We start from the raw sequence: 13303 nt of genomic DNA on the forward strand, positions 1-13303 counted from the left end.
CACGATAAAATCGTGCCAATATTTAGAAAACTTCCCAAAATCTTTGATAACTACAAAAAATGGTAATTTTAAGATTATAATAAAAAGAAATAAATAATTTGGTAAGTAATTACCAAAAAAATTCAACTTTGGTAACCGGGCATTATTTTTAAGTTGAACCAATCAATAAATGCATTCACAATATAAATACTAATAAAAGCTATTTTTATAATAAAATTGTCTAAAAGCATGTAAATTGTACAATACCAAGATGAAAGTACAAAAAATTTGCACATATTATTACGACGGTTATTCAGTAAAATCCTGCAATAAGTTAACTCTTTATTTTAATATGAAAAAAAAATTAGTATTTATATTTTTTTCTACATATGAATTGGTAAAGTTAAAAAGTCGTCAAAAATTAGCAAAACAAACAAAAAAAATTTCTTGTTAACTTCCATATATATTGTGAAGCAAATGCTTCAGAATAAGCCCAAATAAAAACCAATGCATTTTATTTTTTTATTTTAACCAAACTGTTAAGGACTAAAGGCAACAACATAAATAAACAGAGACGAATAGTTTTATCTATAAAATAAATTAAAAAGCAGGTTTTGCTTAGAAAATTCGACATAGATTAAATATGAGTATAGCAAAAACTATTGTTAAGACGGCTGTGTGTGACGAATCTTTACATTCAGGAAACAGACATATGGATTATGTACCATAAAAAGTCTTGAAATGTAAGGAATACAGATGACTCTCTGTGGGATATTCATAAATGGTTGACATTTTCCAGGGTTAAACTGTCAGTGAACAGATCGCAAAGAATCTGTATTCCAAACAAATTTATCAAACTGTTTGAATTTGTCATTGAAGATTCAAGGAAAATAAAACTTGAATTGCTCATGAGTAGATTATTACTTTTTACCAAACATATCAGACCTATGTAAAGTGCTCATAAATTTTTAATGATTACGACCCACTTTTTGAAAGCCGAATCTATAGCAACGCGCTCCATTCAAGGGCCTAAAAAGGAACTTTTATGAAGGGAAAAACATTTATTTTTAAATACAATTTTACAAAAAGTATTTCTAATTTGTGGCGCGATGAAGATTTTAAAGTCATGCCATATTTTTCATTCAAAATCGTATACCAATTTTGTAACCTATCAGTGGATCGCCATTTCAAGAGCCCTTAACTTAAGTTGTAACATCTGGATACCATTGAGAAGACCAGTACAAAGAATGTACAATGGTTGAAAATGTTTTGAAAGTAAAATGGCTGCTATACTGTAATAAATTTTGAGGGAAAAAAATATCTCAAAAAACATTTTTATGAATTTAATCTTTCTGCTTGAAATCCTGTGATCAGTTCCGAGTTATGGGTAAACTGAGTCATTATTCTAGTAAAATTAAATAAAAAAAAAACCGAGTTTATAAATTACAGTACTTTGTTTTCGTCACTAGAAATCTGCTTTGAATGTAGCTTACTTGTATTTGCAATTTTTTTTTATTATTTTGTGTGGTGTACACAGTAGTTAGAAGTATATTTCATTTATTAGCTTGATGATTATGACAAAGGAGGATTGGAGAAATTGTAATGTAACAAAAATGGTGAAATGAACCCATTAAATTCATTTTTTTTCAGACAGTATAATCCCACTAAGGAAATCATTATAAGAACGAGGTTGGGAAGTCAATTATTCGGTGCTGAGTTCCCAATGAACCAATAGGATGCAAAAGAGAGAAGCCTTTTTAACAGGTAATGCTATACAAGAAGTGTTGGCCTTATTACATTATTGTTACTATGCCTATTCTGGAAGAAAATGTTTTCAATCTTACAATGAATGTGATCAATCATGCAAAATTTTCTTCTCTTAGAAGTGGGGTCAAAATAATCCCAATGTATGGTGTCATATATTTGAATTTATTTGAGTGTTTATAACAAAACTGAAGTCATAAAAAACTTGTGGTTTCATGGTTTTTATGTTTCAGGATAATTAATATATAGAAGCAAACATTATCGTTTTTTTTTCCTGTTTTGATAAAAGTTAGTATTATTTAAGACTTCATGACTGTATGGAATTTCAGTTATGTTATAGACGTTTATAACATTTTCTTATAATTTTTGAAAACGCTGCAAGACACGTTAGAATAAGCGTCGTAATTTTAACAGGACTTATAATATAATTTGATTCTCAAACATAACGAAATAAATAAATGCACACATATATACATATATAACATTTTGACAATGAATTAAACAATTGAATGACAACAAAATGAATGATTCATTGTTTTTAAAAATCCTTTAAATTAGCTTAAATGCGATGGTTCGAAGTTTTAAACAGCACGCAATACAAAAAAGAGAATGAACATAAAATAAGAACTCAACGATTTAAAATAAAGGTATAATTATATCGAAAATTGGTTTTAAATTTCTTTGCAACTGAATAATGGATATGATATAAATTATTACATAATATGAGTGTTTGAATGACGTTGTTATTTATAGATGTTTATGACTCGCTTTTATAAGATGAAAATTTGCGCAAAAGACGCAAAGTTGTATCAACAGGTATAGGTACATCATCAAGTGCTTGTTTCGTGGCTAAGACAAGAGTAGAAACATATATTAATATTTATATATAACATATACATATATATATATTCACAAATTTTACACAACGACTTTTTACAAACACGAATTTTTCTTGACTATCTTCAGTAACTAACTTTCGCTTTTCTAAAGATAAAAGTTATGGTAGAATCAAAGTACAGAGGATTAGAAAAGACCTTTATCTCAATTTATGAATTTAACCATATATATTATTTCTCACTTGAAAGAATTCACAACTGAGAAAATAAATACTGAATATTTTATAGTTACTGAAATTCTGAAAGCTTTTAAACTGCCTTCTCTAATTCATATACTAATAAGTGGAACCACGAGGTCAAGTCACAAATAACTGACTCATAAATGAAAATGTCTATCTTGGCTTTTTATTTCTTTCAAAATAACAAATAAACGTATCTGAAAATTTTGCTTTTTTTTCGAAAATTTTTATTTGATTCTGTACATTCTGAATCTGAATCAGTAAGAATTTCGTCCTAGTATTTTTAATAATATTAAACCAAATGTATATAATCACGAGAAAATTCTTCCAAATCTTGTGCTATGTCCGTATGGAACACTATTAATTCTTGTTCTTAAATACATAAGTCATGTATTTTTGAGGTCTGTTTTTATCTATTTTATTGTGCTAAAAAGAGATATAATTGAGAGATAATTCAGTTACAACTTACAAATGGGTATAAACATAATTTTCTTAAAAATAATATCAAAAATTTGAGTTTCAAGATAAATTGGAAAGTTCGAAGGTATCATATGAACTTCTCGTTGTGTGATAAGTTTAATTTAGCATGATATTTCTTGAACTTAAATTTTTATGTCTCAGAAAACACTAGATTATCAGCAATAACAAAATTGGAGTATGAAAAGCAAAGGATTTCTCTCCAGAGTAAAATAATAATAAAAAAATCGTAATAATTTCAAAATTTTTTTTCTTTTTTTTGAACCCTCCCCCCATCAAATTACGCTAAGTTCTTATTTAACATTTCATACACAAATGATTTAACACGATAATGACTTTTCCTATACAACTGGTAAGTGACTTGACCGTAATGAAAGATAAGGAGTTGCGCGTATCATCCTTTTCTTCTTTTTTAGAAATTTGCATTGCATATTTATTTTTACCTCTAAGTTCAAGCAATCTTATTTCATCAGCCAATCTTTCTAAGATAGCAATACAAGTTGCAACCTAGGAAGAAAACTACTTAACCAGACCAAATCTCTCTCCTTAAAAATGTCCAGTTCATAAAATGCTCCCCTTGAAGCACGTCATCTTCAGTGTCTATACTACTTTTTAAAGCGAAACTTTGCCTTGGCTTCATCGAAGTAGCTGCGGACTTCGCCAAAGACAATTTCCACGCCATTAGCTGTATATCCTTTGGAACCACTCCACTTTCTTCACTGGGGAGGATATGGAATGCAGTGGTGGGATGGTGTATGTCAGAGGGACTTGCCGAAACAGAGATTTCAGGTCGCTCTAGTTGTTGTAGTAGTAATGATGGTTGTTCAGTGTCTGTTGGCTCATGACAACCATGGCGTACGCCATTATGAATTCCACAATTCTGAAAAGGAAGAACTATCATTAAAAATTGTCTTTAAAGATGACAATGAATTAAAGATCCATCCAGATGATAAGATCCATCATTCCAATCGTAGCCCAATAGCTATTTTCTAGAGTTAGAAATAAATATATATTACAATAAATTTCAGTAAATTTTTGCCTAGCTCTTTGAGTTCAGTAGTTATTGTGATGACCTGTTCTTGGAAGAACAGACAGATAAATTTCTTGTGAATAAAATTCGTTCAAAATTTGCAAATTTGAGTGTAAGTATGCATAACAAATTTTATCTGTCTAGGCTAGAACATTTTAAAATTATACATATTCAAAGATTGAGTAATAGATACACATACTTTCAAAAATATTTTTTTTTCGGGATCAGATGGTTCTGAAACATGGAGATTCTTGAGTCCGAATTTTATTGATGAGATATTGATTCAAAGATAGAGTGATAGATAGTTATACTTTCAAAAATATTTTTTTTTGGAATCAGATGGATCCGAAACATTTAGATTCTTGAGTCCGAATTTTATTGATGATTACAATACACTCTCTTTGTATATACTTTGCACACGAGAAAGTAATAAACCATTTGTAAGCGATGCTTCGATAAGAACTGAATTAAAAATAACTATTTAGTAAATTTTCATAAGATATATTAAATTTAGATGATTTCCAAGCTATTTTTGGTAACAAATGTTGAACAATTAAAAGAAGAAAACCGTATGGAAGTTTTTGAGACTAGTAGGTTTTACGCCACTTCATTAGATCGCGACCAGCAGTTTACAAGAGCAATAGTTTATAATTGTAATAATTTTAGAAGGAAGTTAAATTTCAAATGAATTTATCAATTATAACTATTCAAAGTCTGCAAATAAATTCAAAATTACCTCTGCATAAAAAAGCATAAAAATTGCATAAAACGACCGGTTTTAATAGAGCATAAAAATATTAAATGTGTGATGAATTAGTCAGTTATATATTTCTCTTTACAATTGTTTTGTTATTAGCTTAAATAATTACAATTATTAAACATCTACGTATAAACTACTTACTAAACCAAATGATTACATTTAAGTCGAATTGCTTTATTTTTCAAAATGCACTAATTTTGTAATTAAATTACATAAGACCAAACTGAGTTAAAGTAATGTTAAGAAAACGCTATTTGAATATTCTGTCATAAAATCTATTATTTAAAAGTAATGAATTTTAAATAAAACTTATGCTAAATGAAATAAAAAAATATAATTTTCTAATTAGTATTTTAACCATGAGCAGATACCATTTAAGTAAATTAATCGGTATTTATTATCATTTGGAAACTTAACTTCAGAATTTTCATTATGATTTGAGAAAGTCTCAGGTTAATGAACTTAGTATACATAATACTTTATTTTGTTTGATTTGGTACTAAAATTAATTAATGTTATATTAATATAGACTACAAGTTTAATTTGCAATGCAGATTCTCGTATATAAATCACATGTATAGTGTAAATAGTTAAAATTTGAAATGCGAGTTAAACTTATTCATACAGTTACTAATTTTTTTCAGGGATAACAAATCAAAAATTTTAAAATCATCTAAATAATTGTCAAATTTTATTAATTTTCTTAGCCATACTTACATGGACATAAATTTTTGCTAGACTTTTCTAACAGATTTTTCAGACATTTGAATCAAAATTTGTTTCTATACCTAAATTTACACTAAAGGGGAAAAAAGGCATTTAAATGATAATGAAAATTACAAAATATATCTTTTGACTTTATGATTCTTAATTAAATCAGAAAATATGTTGAGAAAAAGTACATTTTGAATAATGAAATTCTGCTGTAATTAATTGAATTCTACTGTTGGGATTGCTTCTAAGAATCCACATTACACACATACACACACATATATAAATATAACGCTTTCCCCATATTATCTTATGATAACTGCAGTAATTTCCTCTTAATTTTGACCGGCTTGGCATATGTTATTAGAAATGTAGAAACCTCAGATGAGTTCGTAAATGCGCCATCTAGCTCAAAGGGGGTGGAAATGTTGGAGGTTCAAATTTTCATTTTGGTATAATTTCCTTAATATTGAAGATAGAAAAGTAAATGAAATTAGCCGAATGAGTGCCTCATTAAGACGAAACACTTTTGTATTTAAAATTTTTTAATAACTGCAATATCTAAGGGACTAATTTTGAATTTAGATTCACGAAAATTAACTTAGATGAAAGGACTTTTGCCTTCCAGCTTGCTGAGAGGAATTTTTTTTACTGTATCAAATAATCAGCTTTTCAAAATGAAATTCAATTTTGGGAAAAGAATATTCATAGGCTTAATCGCTTAACTGTTTTACCCGTATGCCGTATGTGCATCGATTTATCGAATTTTGATAGTTGTAAGCAAAAAATAAACCATTCATAACGATTATAATTCAATATAATAATGACCTCGAATACATAAATATGTGAAGTATTCAATGGATTTCCATCTGAATCAAAATAAGAAAATATTCCCAAAATAGAAGGTGTCATCTTATTAGATAGTAAAGAAAATAAAACAATTAAGTGGTCAAATTCAGAGAATCCCGATTTGTTACGGCGTATAAGAAAATTTTTTATCTAGTTTTGTTCTATCCAGTAGATTGAAGCAATCTGTGAAATGACTGCAGTTTTGCTCATTAGTTAGAAGAAAAGATTTTGCTGTAGCGTCTGGAATAAGTTTTTACTAAGGGCTAACTCATCAACCATTTAAAAAATCATTTGCACGAATCATATCATGCATATCCTCAATTTGAAGACCACCCGTAGGTGGGGAAGATCATATAATTCTCAGATCTTTGGTGAATACTCTGCCATAATTGAAATGTCGGTACTTTTCATAGTATCGGGTAAAGTATAATCGGGTTGATACGAGGCCGTGCGCGAAAAAGATAAACAGAAGTAGCTATGCAGGAGGCCGAAAGGTTGAATTCGTGACGTCACAGTCGAAAGCCTCTGCTTAGCTCTGTTAGTGATGTAGGGAAACGCTATTCCTATGCAGAAACTAACTATTTCGTCTTTCGATAGAAATTTTTCTATCTTTTTTTACGGATTCAAACTAACCTCGGAATGAATAGCCAATAAAAACTAAGAATTCATAAAACCTCTTTAATTAAACATTTATTTTCTTGCGGATTAAGAAGACCTTTGAAATAAATTGGGGATTTGTATCTTTAAATCCATAAGTTTCCTTTCAAATCAAATCGCATTTACAGAAACACAACAGAAGTACAAAGTTTTTGGCATTTACTTATTACTGAATGAATTTTTAACATCGACGATTAATTAAAATAAATATTTGAAAAAAATAGTACAAGTAAAATAAAAAACTTTTAAAGAGGCTTTGACACAAATTTCAATTGCAAGAAATGAATTTTGATAGAAGATCACCCATTGTTTAGAGAAAAAGTACCAGAAACCAAAAAACTTTTTTTTTTTTTCATATTCATAAAATAGCATATGCAAAAAAACTGATATTTCATTAAAAATCAATTTTAAAAAGATTAATTCAAAGTAGGAAATTCTGATGTTGGATAATCCAGTGTTTTGAGAAAAAATATACAAAAATGATAAATTATTTAATTTTATTTACATAAATTTCTAATTAAATTGTTAGAAACAGCTTTCCACATCACCCTGGGGGTACTGTTTCTAGATGCACTACCCCTTTTCAGAAATATTAAGCGAAGGTGGGTTCCCCAGTAGGTCTATTTCCTTCGTTTGCTAAAAGATTAATATCCTAAAGTTTATCCTACTAAGAAAAACTTGACAGTTTTCTTTTCAAATTTTTAGCTCTAAGCTCGTCATTCTTAATAATGGGGCACAGGTTCTACAAAAAAATGTAAGATTAAAGCTAACTAAAATTAAAAAAGCTAAATTAGCATTAAGTTCAAGGATCTCGACAAATTTAAATTATTACCTGTAATAAAAATAATATAGGAAATATTTCATTAAACTATTTCAAATTAAAATTCGTCATTCTGTATGTTTAAAAAATAACTGCGTTTCTGAATAATTTTCTAGCGATTTCCTCCAAAAACCTATTATTTTCTTTTGTTCACAATTGAATTAAAAAAATTATGTATGCTTTACATAAAGAGAAAAAGTCCGTTAATTTTCAGCCGAACAATTTCGTTTTGCTCGGCCCGCACAAGCGAGTTGATTTTTTCCGTACTTTAGGCTTAGCCGATCTCGGAGAGTAACATTAATTTCTAACCATTATGAAATGCTTACATTTAAAAGAAGCTATTGAAATTTCTAAGCTTTAGAAGAACCTAAGAAATGCTTAAATTACATAATTAAATAAACGATAATGTAGAGGTAATATAATCAACAATTAAAGCATCAAATTAGACTTGTCACCACGTGAGTAAATACAAGAACAGCTTTATATCTAAAAATATTGCAATCAAAGTTAACTCTAAAATATAACTAGATTATATTTTTGTATGGAACTAACATAAATTTAAAAAACTTACTTTAGAATGAGTTAATCCAAGAATACACCGGAATTTCGATATGTATTTCTTTAAATCACGCGCGCATTCCAATCGCAAGCACTCAAACGAAGGCTTTACGCTGTGACGTCACAGCAGCTAAATTTCTCATGTTTATGGCCTCCTCTAGGTAGCGCTCTTGTCTTTTTCGCGCACGGCCTCGGTTGATACGAAGCAATTTGTTGCAACGTCTAAAATGTTTCAGTAAAGGTTTTTGACAAATTTTGGCAAAATCTCTCGCAAACGTTTTGCTCTTCCATTTTCAAAATTTAAAAAGTTGGATTTCTGAGCAATAATAATCTATTATTGGAAATCAAGCAAAAAAATTAAAAAAAATGTTAAAAATTCAGAAAAAAAATCGCATGACTATTAAAATGATATTATTAAAAAGTTAATTTTTGAAATTTTAAAATGGCAGAAAATTTCTTCTTGTGCAACAATATTTTCGAAAATTATCGCAGAAAAACGCCAAAATTCAACTTAATTAATTAATTAAAATTACAAAAAAATTGCTTCGAAGTGTCCATTTCCAGTATGTATCTACTTAGTTCCATTGCTGTAGATCAAACAATGTGGCTAGTAATCTACCAACACACACACACACACACACACACACACACACACACACACACACACACACACACTGCCACTTTATTATTAGTACAGATTTTTTCAAGCGCTGAATATGATGAATGAGAAAAAACCCACCCAATAGCCCTAATTCGCAAAACATAAGAAATAAATCAGAAAATGAATCAAAATATAGAAGATGCATAAGCTGAATTTGCTCAACGATTGGTCCTCGGCAACATCAAAATTCAAGCATTACGCATCGCTAAGTGACATATCAGAAAACAAAAAGTCGATTCATATTTGGCGATGGTATTCAAAAGTCAATTAGCTGTGGTTTGATGCAGAATTCTGCAGCTGATGTTCGGTTAACTATCTCATGATACTATGGTGAAAGCGTATAAGCCAGTTAACAGCTACGCTACACGACCAATTGCTTTTGTATTGTGTAGCTGTTAACTGGCTTATAAGCTTTCACCACAATACCAAAGGCTAAATTCACTCTCTTCATTTTTTTTTCTTTTACTTTCTTTCGTTTGCTGTTTTATGTTTCCGCCTGCATTTTTATATTTCAAGATTAAAATCACACCTGTTTTAATACATATTCTTTTCTTTTGTTAGAAGTCACTTATCAAAAAAAAAAAAAAGTAAGTCGTGGTGTAATTTGAAGCATAAATCTAGATGATCACAGAGATAAAGCGGCTCTCTTTAATTGTATTCAATTAATTTTTTTTTTTTTTTCAGTTTCTGAGTTGCCGAGCTTTTGATTTGCGTTTCGGACCATTCGACATTTTAAAGTTATTGGACAAGGTAACTGAAGAGTACCGACCTGCTAATGGTCTGGAAACAGAACCATGGCAGAATGAAGAGCTGCCTATTGCCGGGATAGATGAGGGCATGCGGTCCGAAGACGTCGTAGACCTTCAGAAGGCACAAGGTCACGCCCAACGCTGAAGTACAGACAAGACGACGCAGTTGCTTTTCCAGCCGGCTGCGGGACTGACGTTTCAGCTTGCGGGCATCGAACTGAATGTCTTCCAACCGGATCTGCGCCACGGGGCTGTAAAAAAATTAATTTCTTATTATATATTTCTAAAATGCACGCATGAATTTGGAATTTGTGAGTCATTTACAAATTATATCCCTATTTATATATACATAAAAGCTTATTTTGGTTGAAGCAGAATGCAGGTTCGAAGACAGTGAAGAGACATTTTGGATTTTTTAATTCTCTTTAGTATCCATCAGGAAAGGCAATTTATTTACAAGCAGAGACGCGGACAAGGTACGTCCGCCACAGCGCAGCCCAAAAGCAGAAGTAAGGAAGGAAGGGCGTAGTCATTAAAAATATAACGAAAATAAGAATAAAATACTAATTAATTTTTTTGCTTTCATAAAAAATTACCTAAATTGAAATCACTTTTTCAAAATTCAAAAATATTATTCAGAAATTAAATGAAAACAATTAATCAATATATTACATTAAAAAAATAAGATTATGAATTTGGTACTAAGCTAGAATAAAAGAAAATATTTTGAATTTGTAAACATTTCATTCGGCTCTGGAGTTTATTGCTATTATGTAACTATAGATGAGTTGCTTGATTCATTATTTTTGTCAAATATTATACAAACATAGTTAAAAATATCTCTAGCTTTAATAATAACAGATACAATTCTATAATGAACATTAAATACAGACGCCTCTTTCATTTAAAAAGTATCATAATGATATACAAACATGTTATTAAATATTTAAAAATTGTTTTGCAAGCTTTTAATAAAATTTTGCTATTCTTGTTCAAGATATATTAATGACCTAATGTTTGATATATTAATAATATAATAGTTGGTTTATAAAAGATTGAAATAAGAAATTTACACAGATATTTATATGAAAACATTTGAAGTATTAAAAAAATATAAATTCATTAAACATGATATTGATCTCGTTAGAGCCGGCCTAAGGTTCTTGAGGCTGTTTTTTAGTGGTAGAGGGCTCTGAAATATTCGCATACAACTTACCATACCATTTTTCTTTTTCCGTTTATCTTTCGTGAGATAGTTGATGATTTAAGAATATATTAATTTATAATGAGTACAAAATTTAAAAACTTTAATCCGTAGAATTTTTTCTTTTATAAATATATGAGACTTAAATTTAGTACTTTGTGATATTTATAAGAAATTAGACATCTTTCTTGCTTCAGAATTGCTAAGTTCAAATTTGTGAAGGTTTACTTGTAACACAGCATTTATTACGTCCTTTTTCGAAACTGCGTAATATACGAAAGCTACATGATTTATATATATCTTTTTTGTATTAAAGGGATTATAAAAGCATCGTTTCGATTGCTTCAATTAGTTCTGGAAAAGAAAATCACATTTCATTCATGCTTCATTATTTCTGAAGCTATTCAATTAATAGGAGCTTCAAATTGTACTTAATAATAAATTAGAATTCTGAATATTTGAATTTAAGTAAAACTATAATCACATTCATATACTTAAATTAACAATCTGACTTTAATTCCAAGGAAAAAGTAAGATTGAATTAAAGACCATTTACTTTAATTCCAATTAACAATCTTACTTTAATGTACGAAAAAAGTTGTGTCATAGAGTTATAAATACTACTATAATGTTATGTATATATAAATATAATAATAGCAGGTTAAAGATGGAGTGGAAATAATAAGGATGAAGTAGCATACACAATATATTTCATTCAAAAAGCAAAGATATTGTTTATTTTCTCTTCATACCTCTATACACATATTTTAGTCGAACACAAACTTAATCAATTAAGCTGCATCGTGTGAGTTTATCACATAGAAATATTTATTAATTAAAATTTTATCAATTATGTTTTCATCGATTGTGTTAATTAAAAACGCACTGTGCGAGTTTTTTCAGTAGAATTATTTATAATACTAGCCGCCTTTGGCGACCAGCCGGTTCGCCAATCTTAATGTTCGTTAAAATTTTAATAATTAAATATTTTATGCAATTTCTACTTTAATAGTTTCTTCATCAAAATATTTTAAAACTTCAAATTTTGATTATCATATAATTCATTCGTAATATTATAAAGGCCTTCAGTCATAACGTAATATGTATCTCTCTCATTTTCTGTTAGCACCCGTAGAATTTATGCTTTAAATTAAAGTGGAAAGAATTTATCTTCAATTAATATAATAATATTTTTTACTGAAACAAAGCATTTTTTTATAATCTGATTACTGAAAATAGAGTCACTCAGCGTTTAAACTTTATGGGCACTAAAGAATATCTTTTTAAATTTATGTAATATCTCAAGAGTTGGTCAACAAAATTTTCTTAGATTCATTATGAGCAGATCGATTAATTAACAATGTTTAAATTTAAATGCATCAAACACTAAGACAATAAAACGAATCGTTTAAAATAAACGGTTGAAAACAGGTTTTAAAAAAACTACTTAAAAAACGATGTACTTAAAACTATAAGCATATACAAAAAATATATAACTAACATAAATACAATTTACTTACAAAAGCATGCAACTAACCCAAAAATAATTTAAATCATCCATTGATAACGTTGTCATGGCAACAATCAGAACAGAATGCGCATGCGTGAATTTTCTTCGCCGGTTACGTAACGCAAATACGTGATTTTTTCTACGCCAGTTGGGGTAACGCTATGCGGATTAGAAATCTTTAATTTCCTTTATTCTGTTTTATTTTAATTCAAAAGTACTTCAGAATGAATCTGAAAGATTGATTCATTAACAATGTTTAATTTTAAATGCATCAAACATTAAGAAAATAAACAGAACCGATTGAAATAATCCGCCGAAAAATTTTAACCCTAGCCTCATTACTGTTGGGAGAAAAAAAACTGAAGCCTTTCTTGTTTGGCGCTGGGGATAATGGAAGATTTTTTTGGCAAAAAAGTTGGCGGTGGGGAAAATGGAAGATTTTTTTGGCGGAAAAGTTAGTTTTTAATTAAAAATTAAAATTCTAATTAAAAATTCGAAA

The 13303-nt window shown here is 28.9% G+C and overlaps 1 protein-coding gene across 1 annotated transcript in view; it reads right to left on the minus strand.

Moving 5' to 3' along the window:
• Nucleotides 1–2929: 2929 nt before the first annotated feature.
• The window catches only part of LOC129984298 (uncharacterized), a 127947-nt gene continuing 117573 nt past the window's right edge, over nt 2930–13303 (minus strand). Inside the window, exons 9-10 of the mRNA XM_056094157.1 lie at nt 10111–10341; nt 2930–4175 (exon numbers count right to left, since the gene is read on the minus strand). Of these exons, the coding sequence (XP_055950132.1) occupies nt 4091–4175; nt 10111–10341 (316 nt within the window). The 3' untranslated portion in view covers nt 2930–4090. The remainder of the gene's footprint in view (nt 4176–10110; nt 10342–13303) is intronic.

Source organism: Argiope bruennichi, chromosome 9 (assembly GCF_947563725.1).
Source record: "Argiope bruennichi chromosome 9, qqArgBrue1.1, whole genome shotgun sequence".
NCBI classification, from domain to species: domain Eukaryota; kingdom Metazoa; phylum Arthropoda; class Arachnida; order Araneae; family Araneidae; genus Argiope; species Argiope bruennichi.